General features: G+C 38.0%; 1 protein-coding gene and 1 non-coding gene across 2 annotated transcripts; both read left to right on the top strand.

The window, feature by feature from the left end:
* The first annotated feature begins 7400 nt into the window (after window positions 1-7400).
* Window positions 7401-22895, top strand: ahcy (adenosylhomocysteinase). Its single transcript, XM_030135322.1, has 11 exons — window positions 7401-7547; window positions 10720-10910; window positions 12185-12260; window positions 13335-13487; window positions 16086-16198; window positions 16401-16608; window positions 17987-18074; window positions 18166-18280; window positions 18966-19088; window positions 19189-19260; window positions 21847-22895. Exons 1-11 carry the CDS (start codon window positions 7520-7522, stop codon window positions 21976-21978), a joined length of 1299 nt encoding a protein of 432 aa, XP_029991182.1. The 5' UTR covers window positions 7401-7519; the 3' UTR covers window positions 21979-22895.
* LOC115420266 (small nucleolar RNA SNORA17) lies at window positions 13104-13236 on the top strand. Its single transcript, XR_003935534.1, has one exon. It is a non-coding gene; the product is annotated as a small nucleolar RNA SNORA17 (small nucleolar RNA).
* Window positions 22896-26252: the final 3357 nt, after the last annotated feature.

The following is a 26252-nucleotide window of genomic DNA, read 5'->3' as shown; positions in this document are numbered from 1 at the left end:
ATGGTGTCACATTAATTTTAAAAAATCTAAACATAAAAATGGCAATAAAACATTGTAAAACTAAATAAACATGAACATAACCCCCCCTTGAACCCCTACACACATAAAATAGAACACAATGTCCAGTACCTACAATGCAATGTGGCAGACTGGCACTAATCATCACTTTGTAGAGTTGAATTATACACTGCATCTGTACAGAACTTTACACTGACTTTTAACTGTACTGTTTGAGATGATTTGCTCTCCACAGAGCTATAAATACTCTATCTAGGTTAAAATAACTTGACTGAAATATTGACACTGCATTTTTTACTGTGCAGGCAGTTCCTTTTTTTGTCCAGGCTGTTTGTTTAACTCTAACTGTAGTCAGTGTCCTCTCATGTCTTTAACGTCCTACAGATTGGACAGTGCCAGGACTGACCAGGATCATCAGATTTGTAACAGAATGGTTCAGGGAGAATGAGGCATCATTCTCACACATGGATTAGCCTCCATAAAGTCCAGACTCTAATCTGGGATGTGATGAAGACTTCATGCAATGGTCCAATTCTCCATCATCAATAATCAGAAATTAACGCAACTATGGATGAAAAAATATTATGAACCTTATTGTGACTCTACATAAGCATTATGTGGCAAAAAAGATGTGACAGTGAATGTCTCCTGTATCAGAACCAAAGGTGGTGCAGTCAAATATTGCATGTGAAACTTTTTTTTGTATTTAGTGTATTTAGTTCAGCAGAGGTACAGATACTTTATGATGAAAGAAAATTGTAAAAACTCAAAGTATGAAAGTTGCCCTTTTGGTCTTGTGACTTTTATGCTGTTTTCATCTTTTACATAATTTTCATCTTCTCTGTCCTTTTTCCCCTCAATTTTGTGACATTTTGTCTTATTTTATCTTCTATGTCACTTTTGTCTCATTTCAGCTTTCAGATTGCTTTCAGTTTGTTTCATCTTGTGCATTGTTTTTCTCTTGTTCGGTTGAATATGTCACTTTTTGTCTTGTTTAATTTTTTGGTTTGTTTGTTTGTTTTCATCTTGCTCCATCATTTACATTGTTTTTAGTCTTGTTATTGTGTCTTGTTTTTTACCTCTCACTTCAACACATTTATTCAGTATATTTAGTCATATATATATATATATATATATATATATATATATATATATATATTTTTTTTTTTTTTTTTTTTTTTTTTTTTCTTTTTTCTTTTTTTTTTTTTTTTTTAAATGCCAGATTTTTAGATCCAGCTTTATATTATTGATGACATCTGTTGATTGACTTTAGTATGACTTACTCTCTCTGATTTCCTTGGATTTACTCTCACATAGCTGTATTTTATAAGCTTGTCGTATTAGATGTTGTGTCAAATCTTTGTCATTAAAGTAACTAAAGCTGTCTTACAAATTTAGCCCAAAAAAAAAAAAAAGTAAATAAATAATAATTCAAAACTCACTTCTGAGATGCTCTTAACGACTTACTTACATTCCAGCCCTGCTTAACTCAAGAAAAGTTATTCTTTGATCAGACGGATTATACACATGCACTTGCTAATCTGCATTTGGAAACAAGTCTGGGCTGAAAAGTTTGTTGAGGTTCCTGTTTTCTCTGTGTCTTGAAAATACAGCTGTTCTGACCTTCAACCAAGTACACTTTACTACTCTAAGTAAGGACACACTAGTCTCAGTTTGAGAGATTTAGTGCTTTATATTGAACTGTGCAGCAATTTCTTCATATCCATAAAGATTTACCAATAAAAACGGTTATGGTTATGGTTTATGGTTGTACATTTAACCCTTTCATGCATAGTGGTCACTCCAATGGACAGTTATTCTACAGCTATTGTTTTAGCCGACACAGTGGACGCTCATGCATCATCCCATACTCTGCAACTGATACCATTACTGTAACTTTGCTGTTCTTGATAAACCTGATCTGCAGTAACATGTTAGTGTAAATCAGTTGCGAATTGTTATTAAACTGTAATTAACAGTTTTCTTAAACAAAAACTTTTTTTTTTTTCAGTTTTTTTGTGCACATTATCTCCATGAAGTGAGTAACAACTAGTATTAGAGTATGATAAAATATGAGAAAACATCCGATTAGCTGCATTAAAAATGTTTTTATTTAATAGTTGACACACAGTTTATCCCTTCCTGATAATGGGTTTTAAATACATGTTTCTTTGTTACAAAAATTAAATACATGGTGTCCAGCTGAGCGGACATTTTTGTAACTCCATGAAAAATAGGTTCATTAAAAAAAAACTTCAATAGCATTGTGTTTTTCATGCCTGAAGAGGAATAAAAACAATCAGGAAAAAAATCTTGACTAAGTTCTTATAATTCATGCAAGAAGGGTTAATGGAGCCAATAGCTGTATTATTGAGTGGCTTCATTTCACAACAGAAGGCATCATCTATCAACAGTATGAAGTTCACATGTATACTTCGGGTTGTAATCCTGAGTAGAGCTGAAATGATTAGTACATTAATCGATTAATGGACTTGAATCAAACAAACAAACAAAAAAAAAAGATTCGATTACAATTCTCCTGAAAGACTGTTTCCACTAAACATTAGTTCCACTGTTGTGTTTCACATGGACACTTATTGTGATTTTTATATATACTTTTATTTTGGTTGTAATTGTTGTTTTCTCTATATAGATGGAGGGTTTTTTTTAATATCCTTTCAGTTTTATATTTTTGTGGTTGTTTCAGCTGGTTCTGAAAATAAAGACAAGTTGTCATTTTCAGATATGTCTTTTTCACATTTTTCCTTTTTTTTTTGGCCTATTCAAACAATTATTTAATCAAACTGAATTGAAGAAAGTAACTGATAGATTAACCGATTACAAAAAATAATCTATAGCTTTAGCTCTAATTCAGAGTATTTTAACCGAAGAGACTGGAGCTCATTGATGCAACTCCTCATGACTGAGACCATCTCAAAAACATGCTCTTAAATTAGCTGGAGTGTAGGATTTCTACCAGAGGGCTCCATTTAGTGTCGTCAGCTTGAGGTTGTTTTTCACTTTCCCTTTTGCTAATAGTAAAATACCAGTTTAATGTTACCTCTAGGACAACTTGAGCTACTCACAAGTATGTTGTTCATAGAGAAAAGTATTTGATTTGGAGTGCTTTCACATTCAGAATACTTTATTAATCTCAGAGGAAACAGTTGCTTCATGCAGGTATAAGAAAAAGTTGCAGGAAAGAAGCTCTAAATATACAGTCATATCTAGCTTTGAATATATACATATATACATACACACACACACACACACATACACACATATATATCTATATATTAGTATGACAAAATATACATAAATAAATGTGCAAAATATTTTTTTTATGTAATTATAATTATGTGGTTATAAGGAGGAATTATACAGTATAATCAAAATAAAAGAGTGTCACACCCAAGGCTGTGTGTAGCTGTTCAATAGTTTCCATATTTAAATCCCTACAGATTTAAACTGTGGTGGAATAGTCCACAACAGATCACTTCAGTCATGCCTCTCGCTGACCGAAGAGAAACCAAAATGACACATTGAAGCAAAGAGAGTGCGACGAGATCTACCCTCAGTGACAGAGATAAGGTCCAGTGTAGACCAAAGAAATACTGGAGTAAAGGTCAAGGCTTGAGTTTAGACTGTAAAGAATGTTCTCTGTGTGTCAAAGATGCATTTTGTGTTGGAAATGTGCTTCTTGATAACATTAAAATGAGCCCAGTATATAAGTCACGTGTGTTAGTAGAGGATGGCAACAGTGGTGACAGTTTAAAATACATATATATGTGTGATTTTAAGTATTTTCTTACTGATAAAGTATTCAAAGTATACTATATAGTAGTGTGAAGGTTTACCAGTTTCCTCTACCACTGTAACATTTTACTATGTGTACCTGTTATTCATTTACTACATGGACAAAATTTCAAAATTTATTGTCAATCATTGAATTTGGGTGATTCTTACTAAAAGAGGACTGGGCTACAAAACTATAAAGACAAATGTCATAATTTAATATTATACTGTGATAAATATTACAATAAACATTTTTATTTTTGTCTTTGGGATTGATTTTAATCATATTATCTAAAATGCTTAAATTTTTAAAGTAATTTTACTCAACATTAACTTTCTTTTTTTAATCTTCAAAATTGTTTTAAATGTTCCACTTCTAGAAGAATTCATTTCAGAAGTTTTAATGTATAAAAAGGAATTAAATTATCATAAATCAAAAACCACAAGTAACCACCTGATTTCTCGTACTCTGACAAATCAGCCTTTAATTAATCATTGAAAGCGACTTGACAATGACCATTTTTAACTTGATATATAAATATTTCAGATCATCAGGAATGGGAAGTCCTGCAACCTGTAAGTGTACAATGTCCCGATATTTTGTTCATATTGTTTATGTTAGAGACATAGAGCTTGTGGTGGAAACTGATCTCATGAAACAGTGTTGTATGTCATGCCAGTTCTTATGGCCTTGGTGTGGCATACGAACGCATTTTCAGCCAACCACTTTTGCATGTTATTCAATGCCATTAGCCCACGTGTCAATTAACGCCAAGATTTCCTGTTCACATAACCCAAACCCTCAGTGCGTGCTATTTGATGCACTGATTCAGGTTGGACAGGGGGCTGATAACAGTGTGAACTTACACATGGAAAGCTTATAACACGTACAGATAACATGCCAATTAAAAGTGGAGTGTCATGATATCACACAGTGTAGTGGAATAAAATATGGTGACATTGCTATTCACACCACACAGCTAAAAAAAAAAGTCACACACTCTAATATTTTGTTGGACCACCTCTAGCTGTGATTACAACACACATTAGCTGTGGCATCCTTTCCATAAGCTTCTGCAAGGTCACAACATTTACTTCCATCCAGTGTTGTATTCATTTTTCACCAAGGTCTTGTATTGACGATGGGAGTGTCTGACCACTGCACAAAGCCTTCTTCAGCACATCCCAAAGATTCTCAATGGGGTTCAGGTCTGGACTCTGTGGTGGCCAGACCATGGGTGAAAATTATATCTTTTAACCCCTGAACCGCTCTTTCACAATTGGAGACTGATAAATCCTGTCGTTGTCACCTTGGGATACACCCATGCCATCAAAGAAGAAAAAAATCCATTGATGAAATAGGCTGGTCATTCAGTATATTCAGGTTCAGCTGACATCATACACATGTGGACACATACTGTTGGTGATCCTAGACCTGACCAACTGCAGCAACCCTAGATCAGAGCACTGCCCCCACAGACTTGTATGGTAGGCACTACGCATGATGGGTAGTCACTTCATCTGCCTCTTTTCTTACCCTGATGAGCCCATCACTCTGGAACACGGTCATTCTGGACTCATCAGACTACATGAACATCTTCCATTGCACAGTCCAATCTTAATGCTCCCTTGTAAATGTAAGCCTTTTTTTCTGATTACTGATAAGTGGTTTTCTCAAGGTTACACATCTGTTTAGTCCTAATCCCTTGAGTTTCCTTCACACTGTGCACATGGAAATGCTCTTATTTTCACTCTTTAACATTGCCATGAGTTCTGCTGTTGTTTTGTGATCGCTGATTACAATCATTCAAGATGTTTTTCCAACCACATTTCGTCCTCAAAGATGTTGGTTCCCCACAGGGCCAGCTAATGGCATAGGCCATATAGGCAGTTGCCTAGGGTGCCAAATGCTGAGGGGGGCACCGCTGGTAGGCAAAAATGAATAATAATAATAATAATAATAATAATAGCAAATAAAGAAATACTAGTACTGATAATGTGATCATTTCTCATTAACTGTCTAAAAAGTAAAAAAAAAACAAAAAAAACCCAAAAAAAAACAGTGACCCCCCCTCCAGTAATTTCTCCCTGACCTGGTGCTCACTGCCTGTGTGTGAGCATGAGAGAGACAGAGCAGAGCTGACTGACAGCATCAGGTGTCATACAAAGCATCCAAGTACAGGTTTTAGAATTTCTAACCATGAAAAGGCTGCCCGAGCTCTCAGCTGCACAATTTCGAAGCAGAGAGAAGAGGAGGCAGAAAAGAAATCCAATTATAGAGGTATGTAACCTTTTATAACACCAAAAAACAATTGATGTTACCAGCTACAGCTAGCTGAATTGAAACGAAGCAAAGTTGGCGAATAATGCTACTGTAGATGGTTATGCTGTGAGATATCTGCTAAGGTGTCTGGTTTTCTGTTGCTCAGCTGGTTTTTATATTTTTCTATCTGGTTTACTGTTGCCACAACCACAACTAGATATCTGATGTTATGTTGAACAACCACTTGTACAGCTAATAGTTTGTCAGCTGAAGCTACATGTTTTGCTTGTTCTGTACAATAACTGGTAAATATAGTCTACCTTTGTTTATACATTTATTAATGGTCTCTGATACAATGTTGTCATTTTAATTATAGATGTTGCTGTTGTTAATATGTATCCTTACTTAAAGATTGATATCTCTATTTCTGTAGTCATCAACAGCCTCAGGACACCCCATCACTTTTCCCAAAAAGAGAATATGGGAGAAGATGCCATCACCACCACTTCTACAGAAAATGAGTGATTGGAGAGAAGATCAAAATAAGATGGGTGGTTTATTCTAAGAAGAGAAATAGTTTACACTGGTTTTGTTGCAATGCACAGAACCTGTACAGGAAGAATGTTTTTATTTATATTATTTAATTCATTGTATATGTAAGTGTGGATTGTTTGTTTGAGAAAGAACTAAATAGCAAAGGTATGTATGATAGCTGTTGTCTCAAAATTCCTCTTTTCGTCTTCGGTGGTATGTGGAATGGGGGCAAATCCATATCTCGCCTAAGGCACCAAAATGACTAGAGCCGATCCCACTATACTTCCAGTTTCGAAATTGAGTTGAACGGTTCTTAATCCACTGGCAGCAGTTTTAACTAATATCTTATATGTTTATTTGCTTGAATCATACCATTACTTTGATCCACTTGACACACAACAGTAATGCTACCACAATCACAATATAGTTCTAATTATATAATTATATATAGTTACAATATAGTTGTTAAACAAATGAGAAGCTACTTAGTACATCACGTTGGGTTAAATAACATGTTGCCAGCTGAAAACATAATCTCAAATGCAGTAACCCATTTGCTCAGTAAAAGCCAAGAAGTGTGTTTTTGTTTAGCTGTTCTGTGTATTTCCTAACACCAACACTTTCCAGTCAAAACTTGTCCAAACTACACTCCAGGCGCTCCACCGCTGCCCCGCCCACTTCATAGATAGCCAATCACATTACTGACTCGCGGGGCGGGAGCCGCTACAGCCAATAGAAATCCAGAGTTGACCCGCTTCTGATCCACCCCCCTTGTGTAAACCGGACTGAACGAGGTTCCGGTTATAAGAGCCGGGCTGTCGTGTGTCTGTCCCTCCCTTTCTGCCTCTGTCCGTCGGCCTGGTCACAGCCGCTCTCCGCCTCCCACTGTCCCAACACCAGAAGACAACGATGTCTGAGAAACTTCCATACAAAGTTGGTCAGTGTGAAGTTTTATCCTTTGCGTTCTCTTCTGTAAACTTTACCGGCTGTTTGTAAGCTAGCTTTATATTCAGTTGATGTTAGCACTTGGGGCTGTGCTGTTAAGCCGACCACACAATGAAATGCATGTAGCCTACCATTAAATTACTAGTATGATTGGACACAGAAATCAGTGCACAGCCTTTTTACTGGCTTAGCCTTTTGCTAATATTAATTTGCTAGCATGCATTAACTTGCACGGCCCTGTTTTTAGCTTTTAGTGGAGGAAGTCGCTTAGTCCGTATGTTTTTTAGGTAACTACGGGAGCTCTTTGCACTTCATTTCCAACCATGTTTGCACATTTCTACTGTGCAGTGTTGGTTTACTGTAAACTTGGCCCGCAAAAGAATGAATCGACATGTAGTGTCTCAGCAATGCTAAGCGTGGGCTTCACTGGGATCAAAAATTATTGTCTACAGTGCTGGGTGTTGTAGTTCACTGGACGAATGTGACTCACTACTCTGTACGTCTTGATCGGTGTTTGGGAACTACAACTCCCGTGATGCCTGGCTCGTCACTGCCTCTGCGTGACTGACAGCAGCAGGCACAGATGGACCTGCACTATGTGCACTAATGCTACGACTACACGTGGTAGCTGCTAGAGACGGACGAATTGAATACATTACTTTGGTGCTGTTTTTTTCTCTTTTGAAGAAAATGGGCAGGTTATGTACAAAATTTTTTTTTTTTTTTTAAATGACGTAATGAATGAACAGGAACGGGCCAAGTGTATTGACTATGATTTTAATTCAAAGTTTGGAGTGGCTCACCGGGAGGGAAATGTGATGCCATTGTCAATTAAATAGCTGTTGGTGCTCAATATAGTCATTATTTGCTGAATGTGACACTTGTATCCTCTGCTGCTGGATCACAAAGCGCTTTACCCACGGCCATGCTGACAGATAATACTGGGTCAAAGTCTACACATTCTTCATTAACAACATGCAATCAAGAGTCCGCTTTGGTGACCAGGTCATATATTGAGTATTGACATTTAGTTTGGCAATGCCATACTGTGCTAGCTGCAGACTATTCCTGCACAGCTCTGCTTTGAACCCCATCAGTGCTGATGCTTTTGATGAGGTGTTTGATCAGGGGATCAGAAAAAATATAGTCTGCCTGTAGTGACCAATAGAGAAATTTCCAAGAATGTGATCTAATCAAGTCATTGACCCTTTTGCTGCATCATAGTTCATATGGATAAGTGTTTTTTTTTTTTTTTTTTTAACTTTTTTCCCCTGATTATCTGTGATCTGCATTGAAGTTGTAAATGTCAGCATCATTTTGTGGGTGAAGTTTCCTTAATGCTTCACAGCTGTACAGTATAATGTGGTGCTGTCTTTCTCTGTGAGCTCCACTGAATGAAGTTTTAGGCATCTCTTCATTGTCACAGAATTACAGTGTCCTGTTGTTGGCAATGGTTTGGGGTTAACACTGTCATTATAGAACTTTGCGGCGCCTGAGCTGTATAAACAGAAAATGTCTCTACCTCCACCGCACTGGTGAGAGAAGGTGCAGTAAATATTCTGGTGTGAACCCAGTTACTGGTGCTGAACAGCTCTTTGTACCATTAGGAAAATGTGCTTAAATCCTCTGAAATCTTAGGGGAAACTATTTGTGTGGTTTGGTGATTTGGTGTTGAGTTTTTTTTAGATCCCAGTGCTTGCTTCACCAAACCAGTTTGTGTTGGATTTACTGTGCAGTTGATCACTTGTGTCATTTTGTTAGTTTGTTTGCCATTGCAGTGCTGTTTACAGCCACCTGTTGGAAACTGCATGTAAGTGCACAATCGTACTATGGGAGAGATTAGGGGCTTGTTTGCAACAAGACACTTCAGAGTGTGATCAGAAGTGTTGCTCAAGAAATGAGAAGTAAGAACAACAAGAATTAACATTCAATTTGCCGTCAAAGCAAAACCCAGTGCTCCACTTTTCATTGTGGATTTTGGTGTCAGGTACAGTCTAAAAGTTAATAGTCTAATTAATTTGGAATTGTCTTAAGTCCCTGAAGGGAAATTCTGAGCCAAACGAAAAACCTTCTTGATCACTAATTACCTCCGCCAAGGAGGTTATGTTTTTGCCAGGGTTTGTTTGTCTGTCTGTTTGTCTGTCCGTTAGTGTGCAACATAACTCAAAAAGTTATGGACAGATTTGATGAAATTTCAGGGTTTGTTGGAAATGGGATAAGGAAGAAATGATTAAATTTTGGTGGTGATCGGGGGTGGGGGGGCCCACGGGGGGGGGGGGGGGGGGGGGGCACTGATCAGCCTTGGCGGAGGTCTGCGCTCTCCGAGTGCTTCTAGTTTGCTAATTTTTCTACTCCCAAGCTTAAATAATGAAAAACTGATGCTTGTGCATGTAATAGCAGCAGGTTATATCAGGGTTTTTTTTTTGTTGTTGCTGGTGTTTTTAATATAGTTTACAGTTTTCCTGAATCAAAGCTTTGTTTCCTTAATTTCGCTGCTATTAAACATTGGTTCCACTGTTTCACACCGATACTTATTGTGCACATGACACCAGGAACAACACAAACATGGAGTGTAGCTCAAAAGAGATGAGAACAAAAATGTCTCTATGCTCCCTTTTCATTGGAACCATCACTTACTCCATTAAACTTAAGATTTGACACAAACTTAAAAAATGTTTGTCTTTATTTTTTCAGTTGTATGTTAGTTCCATCTTAAGTTGTTACTAAGTTTGATACAAATGTGTTGAAAACTGCAGTGCACATATTGTTTGTACATGTCATTTGATTTGTTTGCTGTTTTATATCTTTAGAAATGTTTATATATTTTGTACTTTTTATGGTCGCAGCTAGTTTTGGAATGCAGCACAAGTTTGTCAATTTCAGACTTGTTTTTTTTTTTCACCTATTCAAACAATTGAATGAAATACAATAATCAATAGATACATTTATTAAAACATGATTGATAGCTTCAGCTCTAGTATTAAGTGTTGACCATCAAATACAACATAATTTACTTGCGGCTTGCTGAGTCACTGCTGTGATAATTTTACAGAAATAGACTAATGTATATTATTTTACTTGTATCTGAAAGTTATAGCTGATTCCCATCTTGACAAGTTAAATATTGTTAATTTCTAACTTGTTCCTGTTCCCCTCTGTCTCAGCTGACATCAGCCTCGCCGATTGGGGGCGCAAGTCCATCGAAATCGCTGAGAATGAGATGCCCGGTCTGATGAAGATGAGGGAGATGTACGGCGGCTCCAAGCCCCTGAAGGGCGCTCGCATCGCTGGCTGCCTCCACATGACCCTGCAGACCGCTGTGCTCATCGAGACCCTCACTGCTCTCGGGGCTGAGGTGACCTTTTAAAATGCACTGATACTAACCCATAGAGACCCAAACAGCCATCGGCGACCAAAATCATCTACTGATCTTAAAATTTTTCATAACCTCTGAATGACAGTGGATGGACGCACTGGGTTTATGTTCAGTTCAGACCTTTTACAGCAGTTGTTTGCTGTTTCTACCAAAAGTGACAATTTCCTGGTTCTTACAATTGATAAGTGGATGTAATGTTCTGACAGCTCTGAAAAGTGAATATCCTCATATTTATATCCCCCCAAATCGAGTTTTGGGGGATATAATAGTTTTACCCTGACCGCCGCCGCTGGATCTCCTTGGTGTGAAAGCGATAGGTAGGACAGATTTGGTTGGATTTTTTTATCCCTTGATAACCAACATAGGGGACCCCTAGAGGAAGAACCCTATCAATTTCAGCTTCTCTATGAGTATTATAAGTCATCCAAATGGGGGCATTTTTGTTGAAAATCTTTTTTTTTTTTTTTTTTTTGCATAAATCAAGCAATAATGGGCTGATTGAGAGAAATTTTGTTTCATATTGATCATCTTACAAATGTCATTTTCTTGCTATCATCCAGAGTTCATATGATGTCATTTTCATTCACTAGGTGGAGTTTTGTGGGAAAAACTGGTTCTCTGACCATTATTCTGCCACTATCAGGTTGATGTAGCTCAAACTGAGTTCATATCATTTGTCTAACAGTTATTGTGAATAGATTTATATATAGCAGAGGATTCGGGATTTTGGGAATATACCTGTGCTGTCTGCCCCGACAGCGTAGGCGACAACTGTAAAATTTTATGTTTTTAGTGCAAAAAAGTTAAATTATATGATGAAACTGTTTACATTTACAGCTATTCTTTTACAAAAGAAATAACCTGAAAATCCATGAAGAACCTGAAATTTCTTAAGAAAAACAATATTATACCTCAGTTTTATAATTTACTGACCATTTTAATTTGCAGGTAATAGTTGGTCTACAAACACAAAACATTTAGGAACGAGCATCTGGAACTGAACTTTATGATCAATACAACTTGTCTAGACTCAGTGGCACTCCTTGACTGCTAAAGATGAACAATATTTGTTACCTAGCTCTGCAGTTCTTATTTACTTGTTCTCCTGTTGGCAACTGTTTTACAGAGGGATAAATCGCATACATTTTCCAAAATGTGTTTGAGTCACAAGCAGTTTAGAAATTTGGGTTTCTTTTTTTTTTTTTTTTTTTTTTTCTAGTGGTGAAATAAAATCTTTGTGCCTCCTCCTTCAGGTCCAGTGGTCCAGCTGTAACATCTTCTCCACTCATGATCATGCTGCTTCTGCGATTGCCAAGGCTGGAATCCCAGGTAATACATGTTAAAGCTGAATGTGAATGACAAAGCAGAGGTGTGTTTACAGTTGTGCAGGTAATGACGGTGATTTGAGTACTGGATGATGCTGATGCTTCAAGAATGAGATGGGAGGGGAGCCACACGGTAATAGAGATATGTGACTACGCAGTCGCTGCATCATCTCCAGTTTGATTCAGAGCAGTTCAACTTGTTTGTGTGGGTGCCTCTGGTAGAAATTCTCCTCACCTTACATAAAATGCAGCTACAGTGACTGTTGTTATAGAAACAAAACTGACTGCACTAGCACATCATCCCTGCAACTATATAGAGCTGTGACATAAAGATCAAAAGTCAGAACTGAGCAGTAACACAAATTTACGTGATAATCCTGCCTTCACATACTATGGGAATTCTAGTAAATTCTAGTTACAAACTCGAATCTTGCACATAAACACTATTTTATAATTCTTTTGTTAACATTCTGCTGCTGTTGGCTGATTTGGCACATTTATAGTTTACACAATTTGCAAAAATCACAAATGAATTGATGTCCAAAACTCTTTCTCAAGTAGCAGGTCACGATAAGTTGTCTGCCATTTTTACCCTCGGCCACACTGGCTGCAGGATATTGTTCATTTTGCTACAACAAGAAAGATATTTGTAATTTCAAATTCAGCAGTGGAAAGGATAATATTCCCAATGGCCGGTGTGACTGTGTAACCACTTCAGGTACTTATGAACTCTGTATAATATGGTCTATCTGCACCATCTTCCCCAGTGTAGCTCTGAGAGGTATCGGCTGCAGAAAAGCCTGCGATGATCGAGAACCATGTACAGCTCCTGATGTTCCATGTCAATAATGCCCCTTGAGGCGTTACAGCTCAGCTTTGGTGTTGCTGCTGTGTCATAAGGAGGCAGAGAGTGAACGGTGGTGGTCTGCACTGAGCCTCTGACTCCCAGAGGACTCGGGGTGATTGTCACCACCGACAGATTGTGTTGTATTATGAATTCCACAGATCATCTCCAAGAAGACGGAAGAGTTATTGAGTTTGATGCTCCAATGTTAAGTCAGTCTGATTTTGTTTTTAGTGTATGCGTGGAAGGGTGAGACTGATGAGGAATATGTGTGGTGCATCGAGCAGACCCTGTACTTCAAAGATGGTCAGCCCCTCAACATGATCCTGGATGATGGTGGCGATCTCACCAACCTGATACACACCAAGTACCCCAAACTGCTGGCAGGTCAGTCCCTTATTTGCCTGTATTGGTTTCGAAGTGCCAAAACATAATTGCTCCGTTGGTTTATTTAACCCATTGACATAAACTGTCGCAAATTTACATCAGTTTCCATTATAGAATCAGCCAAGGTTCTAGAATGGAATGGAATGCAATGCGTATGTATTTCCCCAATACCAGTTTTGGCATTTTTGATATGTACCTAGTCACCTAGTGTCATTAATTAAACAATCTCATCTCCTGATACAGGAAAATCTGTAAATTTTTCATTAATTGACCATTATGCCTATTGTTGCAAATTTGCATCATTCCCAAATTTTTATCTTATGTGTTATAGTCAAATTGACAATCTCCACTCAATTCCGCGTGTGCAGGAAAGCAAAAACACACATGTATGTTTTTCTTTTTTAATATACTTCAGGCATTAAGGAGATAAGTCTGTAGGATTATATATATATACATATATATATATTAGAAGTCTAAATAGCACTTTTCTGGGGTTTTTGAGTGATTCTCTTATTTTTCTGGGCACATTCTCCACATTGCATCCCCTTTGGCATTTTATATGATTTATATTTCTTCATGGTGTAGAAATAAGTATGCCACGAGTAAATGACAATTTCATACTCCTTCAGCTGTCTGATAACAGAGGCACATGGGATAGATGGATTGATAAATGAAGGTAAAACAGGCTGGATGGTGACTGTAGTCTGTGGGACTGGGAAAGGGTCTTAAACAAGAATAAACTCATGTATGGTTAATGTGACTGATGCAGGAGACTCATTTTGTCCATAAGGTTATTTGGAATTTTACCAGGATTCAGTGCACAGTGACATGTTGTCATTTTCTGATGGTGCAGTATAGCCCCTTTTACACAGTACTTCTGTTATTTCACCTTTATTCTGGAATGACATCTGTGTAAACGAAATGGTGGGATCATTTGGTCCCAGCTCTGTCACGGCTCTGTAACGCCTCTGGAGGTAGTAACAGAGCCGTGATAAAGGTGGAATCATGATTCTGGAATGCTATGTTTAAAAAACAAAAAAACAAAAACACCTCTCTTTCTGTAACCAAGGTGGGATGTTTTGATGACGTTTTGCGTGTGCGACCCCTGCACTGGGGGATTTAAAAATGAGCGTGGGCCATGTACAGTAAACAAACATATCAACGGGACCAGAAAGATGTCAAGCTGTTGTCACTTCGGGCTCTATCCATGCTAAGATTTGTGGAGCGGTGAAACACTCTGGAGAGGTTAGCAACACCGCTATGCTTGGGGTATTTCTGATGCGCAAGTTATGTCACACTATTCTGTGCTGTGTCACCACCCCTTTGAGTCCGGAAGGCGGGTCTGATGTGTAAAAGTCCAGTCTTTCTCAGCTCTGTTACTCCTTTGGCTTGGCTGTGGAAAGTGGTCAATGGTGGAAAAAAGGTGGGCTCACCATCTCACCTTTTTTCTGGGATTTCTGTGTAAAAGTGGCTTGTAATTAAATGTTATCGATGCAGCAGAGGCTTTTGAACAGTAGATGGCAGTAGTGCACTGACACCTGTGCTGCTGTACTGTCCAGTCCTGTTCTCTGAACAGGAAGAAGCTTCTGCAGCATTTAGATTTTGTCATTTTAAGAGAAACCTTTTTTGGCCATACTTAGAATATAATTTGGTTTTTTGGTGTGTGTGTGTATATGTGTGTTTGTGTATATAAGGTAATATTTTCCATTACAGTTTACATTAGTATTGATCCTGACATGGCACCAGATGCTCTGCATGTCCCTGGCTTTACTGTGTTTCTCTTTTGGGATTGGCTGGCATCAGATAACGCTCCCTATGACCAGACACAACAGTGTTTTTCCCTTCTACAGATGGCAAGAAAAAACATCACAGTAAACAGAAAAGCACAAGATAGGAATCAACATGTGCTCATACAGCTGCTATCTGCTTTTTCTTTTTTCTTTTTTTTTTAGTAAATGCCCCTTGAGGCATTCCAGCTCTGCTGTTGTGTAGACGATGGTGGTGTTCTGCACTGAGACTGATTCACAGATGACTTAGTGATTCTCACTACTGCCATTTAAATACACACTGGCTGTAAAATAATGAAATTACTTTGAGACGGGGACATTTTGGAGCAGGAGTGAAATTATCAGAGACCCCATTTAAAAGTGCAACTTATGACTTTTTATGACCAACTTTTTCCTCAGTAAATGTACAGAAGTAATATCTGAAATATACTCAAACAATTCATTCAGCTGAATGGCTTCTTTCAAAGTCATGTATTAAAGTTATTTTGTGCACTTTTTGTAATGTGATCGCATTGTAATTAGATTTATATATTTTTACATAAAAGCGATAAATGTTTAAAGAATCCTAAATGCATTTAATTCCACTGCAGTTTTGGCACCAGTCAGTGTCTAGCATGCAGCTTTTAGAGGTTTGGATGTAGAAAATTGACACTATTAAACTATGTGGTGTCCAACAGTTCAACTTTAGAAATGAACTACATGTATGCACAGACTGTGGAGGCTTTAAAAGGGGAGGAGGAGAAGGTGTAATTTTAATAACTCAGACTTTGAATATGTGTGGTGGAAGCTTTAAACTGTATTGTCTGTTCAGGTATCCGTGGAGTGTCAGAGGAGACGACTACAGGAGTACACAACCTGTACAAGATGTTCAAGAAGGGTGAGCTGAAGATCCCTGCCATCAACGTCAATGACTCCGTCACAAAGGTAAAGTTGAACCTTCAGCTGTGTCCACGTGTCAAATGACAATTGACGACCCCTCTGGGAAGTTGTGGTGCAATTTCAGCAACACTTCTAAAAGAAACTATCTAGTCATCCATTGGCAGCAGCAGAAGATGATGGCATTTAACAGAGAATCCAAACCTGCCAGGACAGTGTGGTTAAAAATCAGCTTTTCCTTCTTTTGCAGAGCAAGTTTGACAACCTGTATGGCTGCAGGGAGAGTCTGATCGATGGCATCAAGCGAGCCACTGATGTGATGATCGCCGGTAAAGTCGCCGTGGTGGCTGGTTATGGTGATGTGGGCAAAGGTTGCGTCCAGGCCCTGCGGGCGTTCGGAGCTCGTGTCATTGTCACAGAGGTCGACCCCATTAACGCCCTCCAGGCTGCCATGGAAGGTAGGTGATGGAGCCAGAGTGTGTCGTCCAAACACAACTTCACACTGGCAGTGGTTTAACCTGTTCAACAAGCTGAAAATGACATTCCCACAATGAGGGGAGTAAATACAATAAACACTTTTCTCTGTAACTTTGTTTTCAAAAGAAAAGTACACATGTGATACTTACGTAGACGTGTCAGTGTCATTATCAAATGCAAAACGGTATAATTTTCAGCCCCACCCAAAAAGTCACACAGTACTTGGGATGGAAACGACATGTAAAAAAACACGTGTTAGACTGGCCTTGGGGTAGGGGCAGGGGTAGTGTTAAAACTCCTATTCTTCTACAGCTTGGTATGATTACGTTCATCTGATCCAATTAGAGACAAGTAACAGCTTTATTTAACAGACAATACTCAAACATTTGCACCAGATATGTATGTTACAACACACGGTTATATTCAGGTGTAATTTGAAAATGAGTAGGGTTCCATTTCTATGACACTACTCAAACTTCAACCCTTTCGTGCATGAATTGATCATTAACTGGTATTTTTGATATAGAATGTGTCCAGTTGGATTTGTTGAATATCTTTATTGTAATACTTGGATATTGATTGGAGTGGATTCCATGCCTCAACAATTTAACAAAAGAGTTAGACACTGAATATCTGTCCACTGCAGTAATGCAAGTTTTAAAAACACAACTTCTAATGAGGTGCATAATTATGTTGAAAAGGCTTATTTTTAATGAAGCCACCAGGATTTAAATGTGTCATAATCCCAGAGCAGTCTGAGTTTTTGCATTCTTACAAATGCATTTGTACATCTGAGAATAAAATGGTTGAGGAAAAAAAATCTTGGTAAAAGTTGCAATTAAAATTCATCCTCAAAAAAATTTAAATAAATAAATAAAAAGTTCAACTTTCTCTCTTTTTTTTTTTTTTTTTTTTTAAGGTTTGTATTGAGTGCAGCTGGTGCTACTGCTCAGATAAACAACACAGTACACTGTCTGGACACCATAGTAATAGAGACCAAAGAAAGGAAATGCATAGTAATAACAGAGAAAAGCAAAGACTGTTAAAAGGAATATTGCACACCCTCAGGGGTTGTAAAACAAAAAATGTAAAAGTCATATCCATAAAGATTGCAAAACTGTCTTTGTCCCACATAAAGACTAAGGACAACTACTCATTGAGACCTCTTCAATTGGATGGTTATGATGAACTTTACAATGAAACAGAAGTGACATGTTTCCTCACCGTTTCTACATTATTTTCACTGTTTGAGTCTTGTGTATTGAAAATGGTAAAACCTGTTTTGTGTCACATGGCCCTGGCCCCACCAATCACATCATCAGTCCGCAGTATGAACCCACCCCCTCTGTTCATCTATAGGTTATGAGGTTACCACCATGGACGAGGCCTGTCAGGAGGGAAACATCTTCGTCACCACCACCGGCTGTGAGAACATCATCATGGGACAGTAAGCACCACCTCCCCCATCAGTTTTAGACCGGACATGGTTTTACATTGAGCAGAAGTTCATGATTTATTATTATTGTTTTTACCTTCAGTCACTTTGAGAAAATGAAGGATGATTCCATCGTCTGCAACATTGGACACTTTGACTGTGAGATCGACGTCAACTGGCTCAACAAAAACGCTGAGAAAGTCGAAGTCAAGCCCCAGGTAGGAACAACCGACCTACATCTGTTCATTTCAAGATGTGAGCTCTCTGGATGATCGTTGTAGCTTTGCATCTGCAGTTTAATTTTACTGCTTAAACTCTTACAAAGGTGGTGATCTGTAACTTCCAGTATGGAGCTAAATATTGTCAGCAAATGCCTAATGATTTGTGGTTGGAGCTAAGTGAACATGTAGATTTGAATTTTTTTTCTTCCAATCATGGATTTGTTGTATGAACAAAAAAAAGCTCTTTGAATACACTCTGCCATTTTCTGACATGTCATAGACAAAACAATTAATGGGATGGTCAATAGCTAAAAATATTAATCAATTAAATAAATGTCTCAATGACAATTTTCCTAAATCGAAGCTTTTTTTCCTAATTTCACTGCTGCTAAACATTGGTTCCACTGTCTCACACTTCTAGTAATTTTTTTTAAATATATGTTTTGGTTGTTATTTCTACATATATTTTTGTGGTTGTTCCTAGAATAAAGGACAAGTTGTAATTTTTAGATATGTCTTTTTCACATTTTAAATTTTTTGCCTTTTTTATAAATGCATAAATAAATTGTGTAATCAATAGTGGTAGCTCTAAATTGAAGTCATTCCGGTACTTGCCTCCTGATATCTAAATGGAAGTAAAGCCTCACCCTGAGCCAGCTCTAAGCCTTGTCGTCCTGCTCAGGTCCATCGCTATCGTCTGAAGAGTGGAAATCACATCATCATCCTGGCTGAGGGCAGACTGGTCAACCTGGGCTGTGCCATGGGACACCCATCGTTTGTCATGAGTAACTCCTTCACCAACCAGGTACTGAGGCTTTGTCAGAAGCAAAAGCCAAAATGTATCCATTCCTTCCAAAAATAATGAATGAATGGTGCCATGTGGCTTGTTTTGTCCTCTCTTGTAGGTGCTGGCCCAGATTGAGCTGTGGACCAACACAGACAAATACCCAGTGGGAGTCTACTTCTTGCCCAAGAGGGTGAGAAACCACAAAGATAATGCAGATGTTTTCACGCAGCACTGTTTGACGTGGATATCGGAATGTCCCAAAAGTGAAAGGACGAAGACTTAAAACTGGACAGGAAGTTAACAGGAATTAGGGTTTCATAAGACTACTGGACCACCTAGTCCAGAGTCCTGTTGCCATGGTACTAGTTTAACCTGTGGACATGTGGCTTGGAAATCAACCCCCACCTCTGTCTTTCATGTGGTGCATTTGCTCAGGATCAAAGATGTCTGTTTTACTTGAGTTTACTGAGAGCATGAACTGAAACATGAACCTCAATTTGCACAGAAACGTGTAAAACCTCCATTTATCAACACCAGCTTGTGCTCAATTATAAAATGGGCCAAATCGCTGCATGGAGGAAGCAAAATCTTGTGAAATTACACAATGAGCCTGTTTACATGCACACCAATACTCCGATCATTACCTGATTTTGGGAGTTAACTGATTATTCCAGTGATCATGTGAACGGGATAATCTGATGGGCTTTATCTGATAACGGCAGTTATCTGATTATGAGAAATTGGATTAAGACACCTGGATTTCTTCCCAATACTCCAATGTCCTCATGTATACAGGTTAATCTGATCTATTTCCTTTTTTTTTCCCCATCTGCGCATGTGTAAATAAATGCATAAATAAATATGGATGTTATACAGCAACAATGTGAGCCTAAGGTAAAACGTAAGCAAACAATGAAATGAACTGAAGGATAGCAGCACCATGTGACCTATTTTGCAGTCTTATTACCTCCCACATGAGGACAGCTAACACTGACACTGTAGGAGTTGCCATGGGCAACAAGATAAGACCAGATGTTTTAAAAATGACAGGAAGTCGTGCGTCTTACATCATAACATACGCACATATGTTTCCAACACGTATGTTTCCAACATATGTACGTACTCCGAAAGAAATCAAATAATGAACTGAAACAGGTAAACCAGGGTTTTTCGATTGTCACATTTCTGAAGTGCATGTAAATGCGTCACATCAGATTACTCCCAGTTATCAAATTTTTATGGTCATGTAAACAGGTTCATTGTTGCTCAGTCGCAGTACACTATTACTAATTTTTAACTTGTTTTGGTGTGGAATGTTTTTTCCCCTCAGCTGTGGTAAAGAAACACACTGAAAATGTATATTCATGTTTTTATTCTCAGTTTTATGGACAGTTTACTTTTTAATCATCCATCCACCTTCTTCCATTTATTTGGGTCGGTGGGGGCATCGGCTTACGTAGAGAAGCCCAGACTTCACTCTCCCCGTCCACCTCCTCTAGCTCCTCCGGGGGGATTCCAAGATGTTCCCAGGCCAGCTGAGAGATATATTCCCTCCATGGTGTCCTGGGTCTGCCCTGGGTCTCAACCCCACGGAGGTGTCTAGGAGGCATCTTGACCAGATGCCCAAACCACCTCCGCCCCTTGGCTGCACCAAGAAATTCTGTTCATAAAGATTATGAAAGATCTGACTGAATATCTCTCAACATTGATTTTGTTTTTATCCATGAATATGATTTTAAGTGTTCTACCTCTGAATTTCCAAAATACTTTCTAGTTCTGACTGAATTTTCTACCACATCTACTTTGTTCACATTTCACAGGAAGAAAAATTTAAACTTTAAGGAAATATTGGTGTTTGTATCTCAAATCAGCATGAACAGGACATCTTACAGCTGTAGTCATGATGTGCCCCAGTATTTCTGTCCATATAGTTAAATATCTATCTAAACCTAATAGTTTTAGTTTGACTCCAGGTACTTTTTTTTTTTTTTTTATCTTAATCTTTATCTCAGTGAAAGTGTGTCTGAAGAACACCAAGTGGCTTCCCTTTTTTTATTGGCTAAAACTTTGTGTTCTCCTTTTAATTAATAAAATTATATTATGAAACATAATTTTAGATATTTATAGCATAATACAATGTACATTGTAAAAACTGACAAGTATTCGAGTATATGTATTCCTGTAGATATGTATTTGACCCCAGCGATAAAGTACTGTGCTGGAAAAATTTGACCTTGAAAAAATGTGCATGAACTCTGCAGTTAATGGAGATTCTTGGTTTACGTTCAGTTATTGATATCTTTGCTGAGAAAAGTCATCTTCAGTTTTCTCTCCTGATGCAATAACCTTTGCATTTACTTTGCAAAGGTTATTGCTTTAATAAACATCTACATGGTCAGTGAATTACATAGTTATCAGTCATCTTTTAACCCATAAAGACCCAGTGCTACTTTTGCAGCAGTTACCAAATTTTTCCTCTACATTTAACATTTCTTAAGTTATTTAGCACAATTTATTATAATACTATCCCACGTATTTTACTTTATTTGTTGTTGAGAATCATATTTTGAAATAAATATAAATGTTATAGCCTTGTCTTAGAGATTGTTTCTTCGTTCCTAATGGAGGGGAAAAAAACATTTGGGAGCTGCCATAAAAGTACCGTTCGGTTTTTATGGGTTAAGATGAACTGAATAACAAAAAAATGACAAACTTTTTAAAAGAAAAACGTGAAATGCCCCAAAATGACCATATTTCCATTTGTTTGTGCCTTCAGCTGGATGAGCAGGTGGCTGCCGCTCACCTCGACAAACTGGGGGTGAAGCTGACCAAGCTGACGGAGCAGCAGGCCAAGTACCTGGGTGTACCGGTTGATGGGCCCTTCAAACCGGACCACTACCGCTACTGAGACTCCCCCGCCCCCAAAAGCTGAGGAGGAAGTGTGAATAGAAGGGTCGATGGATGGATGGGGTGGGAGCACATATCACCAAGTTGCTTTCTGGGCACAGTTCTGGTTTGTGAGCTGCCAAATGTCGAGCTCACGTATGTGATTAAATAAAAACTTACCAGTTGGTGAAGATGCTCATTTCTGGTTGAATTAAAGGAATCTACCTTCAGTGTCCTTTTTTTTTTTTTTTTTTTTTTTTTGACCCCACCCTATTTTTTTTTTGACATACACACATCGAAACCCTCAGCCATTTCCTCTCCTGAAACATTATTACTGTCGCTGTAAAAGACAATTCCTTTTGTAGTTTTTCATTCCTTTACCGATTCTGGAATCAACCAAAAATCCATCCGTGATGCTTTTCTGTCCTCCCTCCTTATTGTAGTGGTTTGATGTCGAAGGTTTCCTGTATAGTGGCCTTACTTCAATGTATTCCTTTAATGCCGCCCTCTGTTCGCACTTACTGAAAACTGTACTTGAATGGTGCAAAAAGGTGCTTCCCGTGCTTGGTGTTAACTGGCTGACCTTTTATTCTTAAGAGCCGTGTCGCTGCCAAAGGAGCCACCAAAGCTCATAATGTCCTGATTGATGAAGAGTCTTATTCTGTTTGTCACCTACTTTACTTTTTTTTTTTTTTTTTTTTTTTTTTAATTGTCATTTAATTTGACTTGAAGGGCCAAATAACGTGCACGGGCCATCTCGATTTAACTTCATCCTCCTTGTCTGTAGTCAATTGACTTCTGTTGCTGGATATAAACAATCAGGACCGAGTTTAAAGTAGGAGCCAAGGTTCAACGGTTACAGCCTGAAGGTCAGAGTTCAGATGCTTGTATGTGATGGATTGGTGAAAGTTTGGAAAATAAATGCCTTTACAATACAAAACTGACTCTGTCTTCGATTCACAACAAAGGATCACAACTATTTCTCAAATTATACTAAAGAGGAACTTTAGGAAACACCACTTAAGATTGCTGTCCAGTCTAAATTTAATTTTTCTTCAATAGCTTCCCAGTCACTAGCTATTGAAGAAAAGCTATTGAAGAAAACTTGAATTTTTTTCATAAAAAATATGAATATTCATAAAAAAATATGAATACAGACTGGACACCAATATTAAGTGGTATTTCCTAAAGTTCCTCTTCAGTATAATAATTTGAGACTGGTTTGGTGTTGCTGGGTCATGTGACTAGGAAGCTATTAAAAAAAAAAAGTACTTTTTTGTAAACAAATATGAATAAAATTAATAAAAAAAATAATAATACAAACTGCACAGCAATATTAAATGGTGTTTCCTAAAGTTCCTCTTCAGTATAATAATTTGAAAGTAGTTTGGAATCGCTGGGTCACGTGACTGTGAAGTTACCGAAGAAAAATTTACATTTTTTTCATAAAATATGAATAATATTCATAAGAAATATTAATACAGACCGGACAGCAATATTAAGTGGTGTTGCTAAAGTTATTTCATAATTATTGCAAAACTGCCATTCAGCTTTGACAGTTTATTGGTTCTATGACATTTAAATGAGTGTGGTTTGAGTATGTAGTTTTCTCCAGCAGTTAGAGCAGTAAGTTAGTGATAGTCCCTCAGGCGGTGGCTGTTGAATGTCCGTGAATATCCAACCCGCTGCTAACTTCGCTGTGGTGGAAGGACTAAATGGATCCAGATCATCCGGATGAGGCCGATGGTGAAACCCAGCAAAGGTAAGGTATTCATACTTAAAATATTCCCCCCAATAAAGCTTTAGAGCAGTAAGACATATGGCAGAAATGTGGCTTGTTTCATTAGTTTCGGGTCCAAATGTTTCCCCAGAGCCATAACAGTAAAATCTGAATTCAAGCTAACATTTAAATAATAGTGACGATGGTATCTGGTGATTGTTTTCATATTAGGTGAAAAGGGTTGTTTTTCGCGTTTTGATCGAAAAAAAGCCGAAAATAATGGTGAATATTAGCCGCTGAAAAACATTGAAAATGGAGTTTTTCTCCGCTGTTGAGTTTAACATTAGGGGTAATGGGCCAAGATGGCGCCGGGTGTTGTATCAAGGTAAGTATCCCCGCTCAGAAGTGTTTCCCCTGGCTACGGGAGCATAAGTTTGACTTTTTCATCTCATAATGATGACTTACCATGGAGATATTTTTAAAATCCCCATGGTAAGTCATAATTATAAAATAAAAAGTCATAATTATGAGATAAAAACTCGAAATTATGCCCCCGTAGCCAGGGGAAACGATTCTGAGCTGGGATACTACCATGGCACAGCACCGGCTCCGACCGTCCATTTTCTAATTTAAATCAGTCATGTTTGAGGAGATTCAAAGGCAGACTCAGTGGTCTGATATGAAGTACAACACATTTATACAGTCACAGAAATTCAACAGCAGCTCGATACAAGCAAATCATACCCAAATATATTTCATCATGTTTCAGTATTCTCATTATTAAATTGTATAATTACCACTTATGTTGTTTATAAGTGTTAATGAAGGCAGTGTGGCAGTAAAGTGCAGTCCTGTGTTAAAGTCTGAGGTCAACATTAGGTTTGTAGCAGTGGCTGCTGCTCGTCTTTCAGAGAGGGGAAGCTCATTGTCGGCTTACAAAAAAAAAAAAAGGAAAAAAGTCAAGTTATTTAAACATAAATTCGGCCCTCCGTTCCTTTTTAAGAAAATGGTCAGTGACCTTATTGTACCAAGTAAACAAGAAAACGTTGAAATTATGTTAAATTCAAACAAGGAAGTACAATGAGTGTTTTATTTACAGTGCAAGAAATGAACAAGTTATTTCGTAGTGGTTTCTCTCTTGATTTCACAGTAGAATGTGTGACGGTATTAAACTGAACTCTGTCAAGTGAAGGAGTAGATCTCAAAATAGCTATCAATCAAACAGGATTCAGCCTTTCGACTGATCCTCCAATCAGCATGTGGAAGCCTGGCATCCAGCCTGGCCAAGCTCCACCCACAGCTCCATTCACCCCAGAGACGCTGAGCGTCCAGGGGCGGGACAACATCGTGGCATTATCCAATTACCGTCCAGTTTTGAGGCAATGAAAAAAACTGTTCTATGAAGTCCCATAGAAGTACATGGATGCCAGGTGTCTTCGGGCAAATGCACTGACCATAGATCGTATGACAAAACAGCACAATGGGAATGTATGAGAAGTGAACAACATCGAGTCCGTTGATTTGTGATAAAGCTGATTCTGAATGAACTCACCTGTGAGATGAACGTGTTCTAACACATTTGTAGTCAATGAAATGTCAACACAATCGTACGTATTTAACCATTTAATTTTCGTAATTTTAGGGGAAGCCAGGCTTCCCTTGCAGTCTATGAGAAATCACCACTGGTTTGTAGGTTTAGTAAAATTATAATGACCACACATATACATTTGTCAGTCTATTAACATCCAATCTGGATATGTAGGAAGTATGTACAGCAAAAAAAGAACCTCTGTAATCTGAAGTGGTAGTAATTAGCATCGAAGAAAAAATGTAATTTTCAAAAACAAGCTTTAAAGGTGTATTCTGATATCAGCTCTTCGGCTATTGGGCAATTTTACATAGTCGCTGATGACTATTTACTGTTGCATGTGGATATAGTAACTGAGAGAGTATGTGAGTTGGCTTCTCACCTCTACACTTTGGGGCTTTGAAAAGCAACATAATACAAATTGCTCAATAGCCGATGAGCTGACCCCATGACAAGCGTTTAAAGACCACCCCCCTCATTTACCTAATGACTCACAAATGCATACAGAAATGTAAAAAGGATATGCAAAAAAGTAAGAAAGAAACACAGGAATAAATAGGCTTAGAGAAATAGAGGAAGAAAATGCAAGAGGGGGAATACTGAAGGGGTGCTAAGGGTTAAATCAAGATACAGATTCACATGTGGATGGATGAGTACTAGAAAAATACCCACAATCATGCCAGTGTTTTAGAGTCAGGTCAGCCAGCGGAGGGTACCAGAGTTTCGGGCTCGGGGTGAGCTACTGGTCGGTCTGTGGAGAGTGTTATAAACTTATCTGGTGATCTGAATGTTTTGAATAATGGAAAGGAAAACATGAAGACAAAACAGTTCAGTGTAACAAATATGATGAATGGGGGAAAAGCAGAAAATACAGTGAACAGTAACAACACTGATTCTTTAAATGATGTGGAAATGGAAGATGTTTTTGTTGAAAGGTATCTTGATCTAAACATAAGAAAACGAAAGAAGTCAGTAGATAAAGTCCACG

Source organism: Sphaeramia orbicularis, chromosome 5, assembly GCF_902148855.1.
Source record: "Sphaeramia orbicularis chromosome 5, fSphaOr1.1, whole genome shotgun sequence".
Lineage (NCBI taxonomy): Eukaryota > Metazoa > Chordata > Actinopteri > Kurtiformes > Apogonidae > Sphaeramia > Sphaeramia orbicularis.
The sequence above is the reverse complement of the archived record's forward strand: the minus strand, read 5'-3'. Positions and strand labels throughout refer to the sequence as shown.

Excerpts from the sequence above, each read along its gene's own strand:
- ahcy (XM_030135322.1), top strand. The coding sequence starts at position 7,520 with ATGTCTGAGAAACTTCCATACAAAGTTG. Across the intron at positions 16,609-17,986 it reads CCTCCAGGCTGCCATGGAAG|GTTATGAGGTTACCACCATG; the intron begins GTAGGTGATGGA and ends GTTCATCTATAG. Across the intron at positions 19,261-21,846 it reads TCTACTTCTTGCCCAAGAGG|CTGGATGAGCAGGTGGCTGC; the intron begins GTGAGAAACCAC and ends TTGTGCCTTCAG.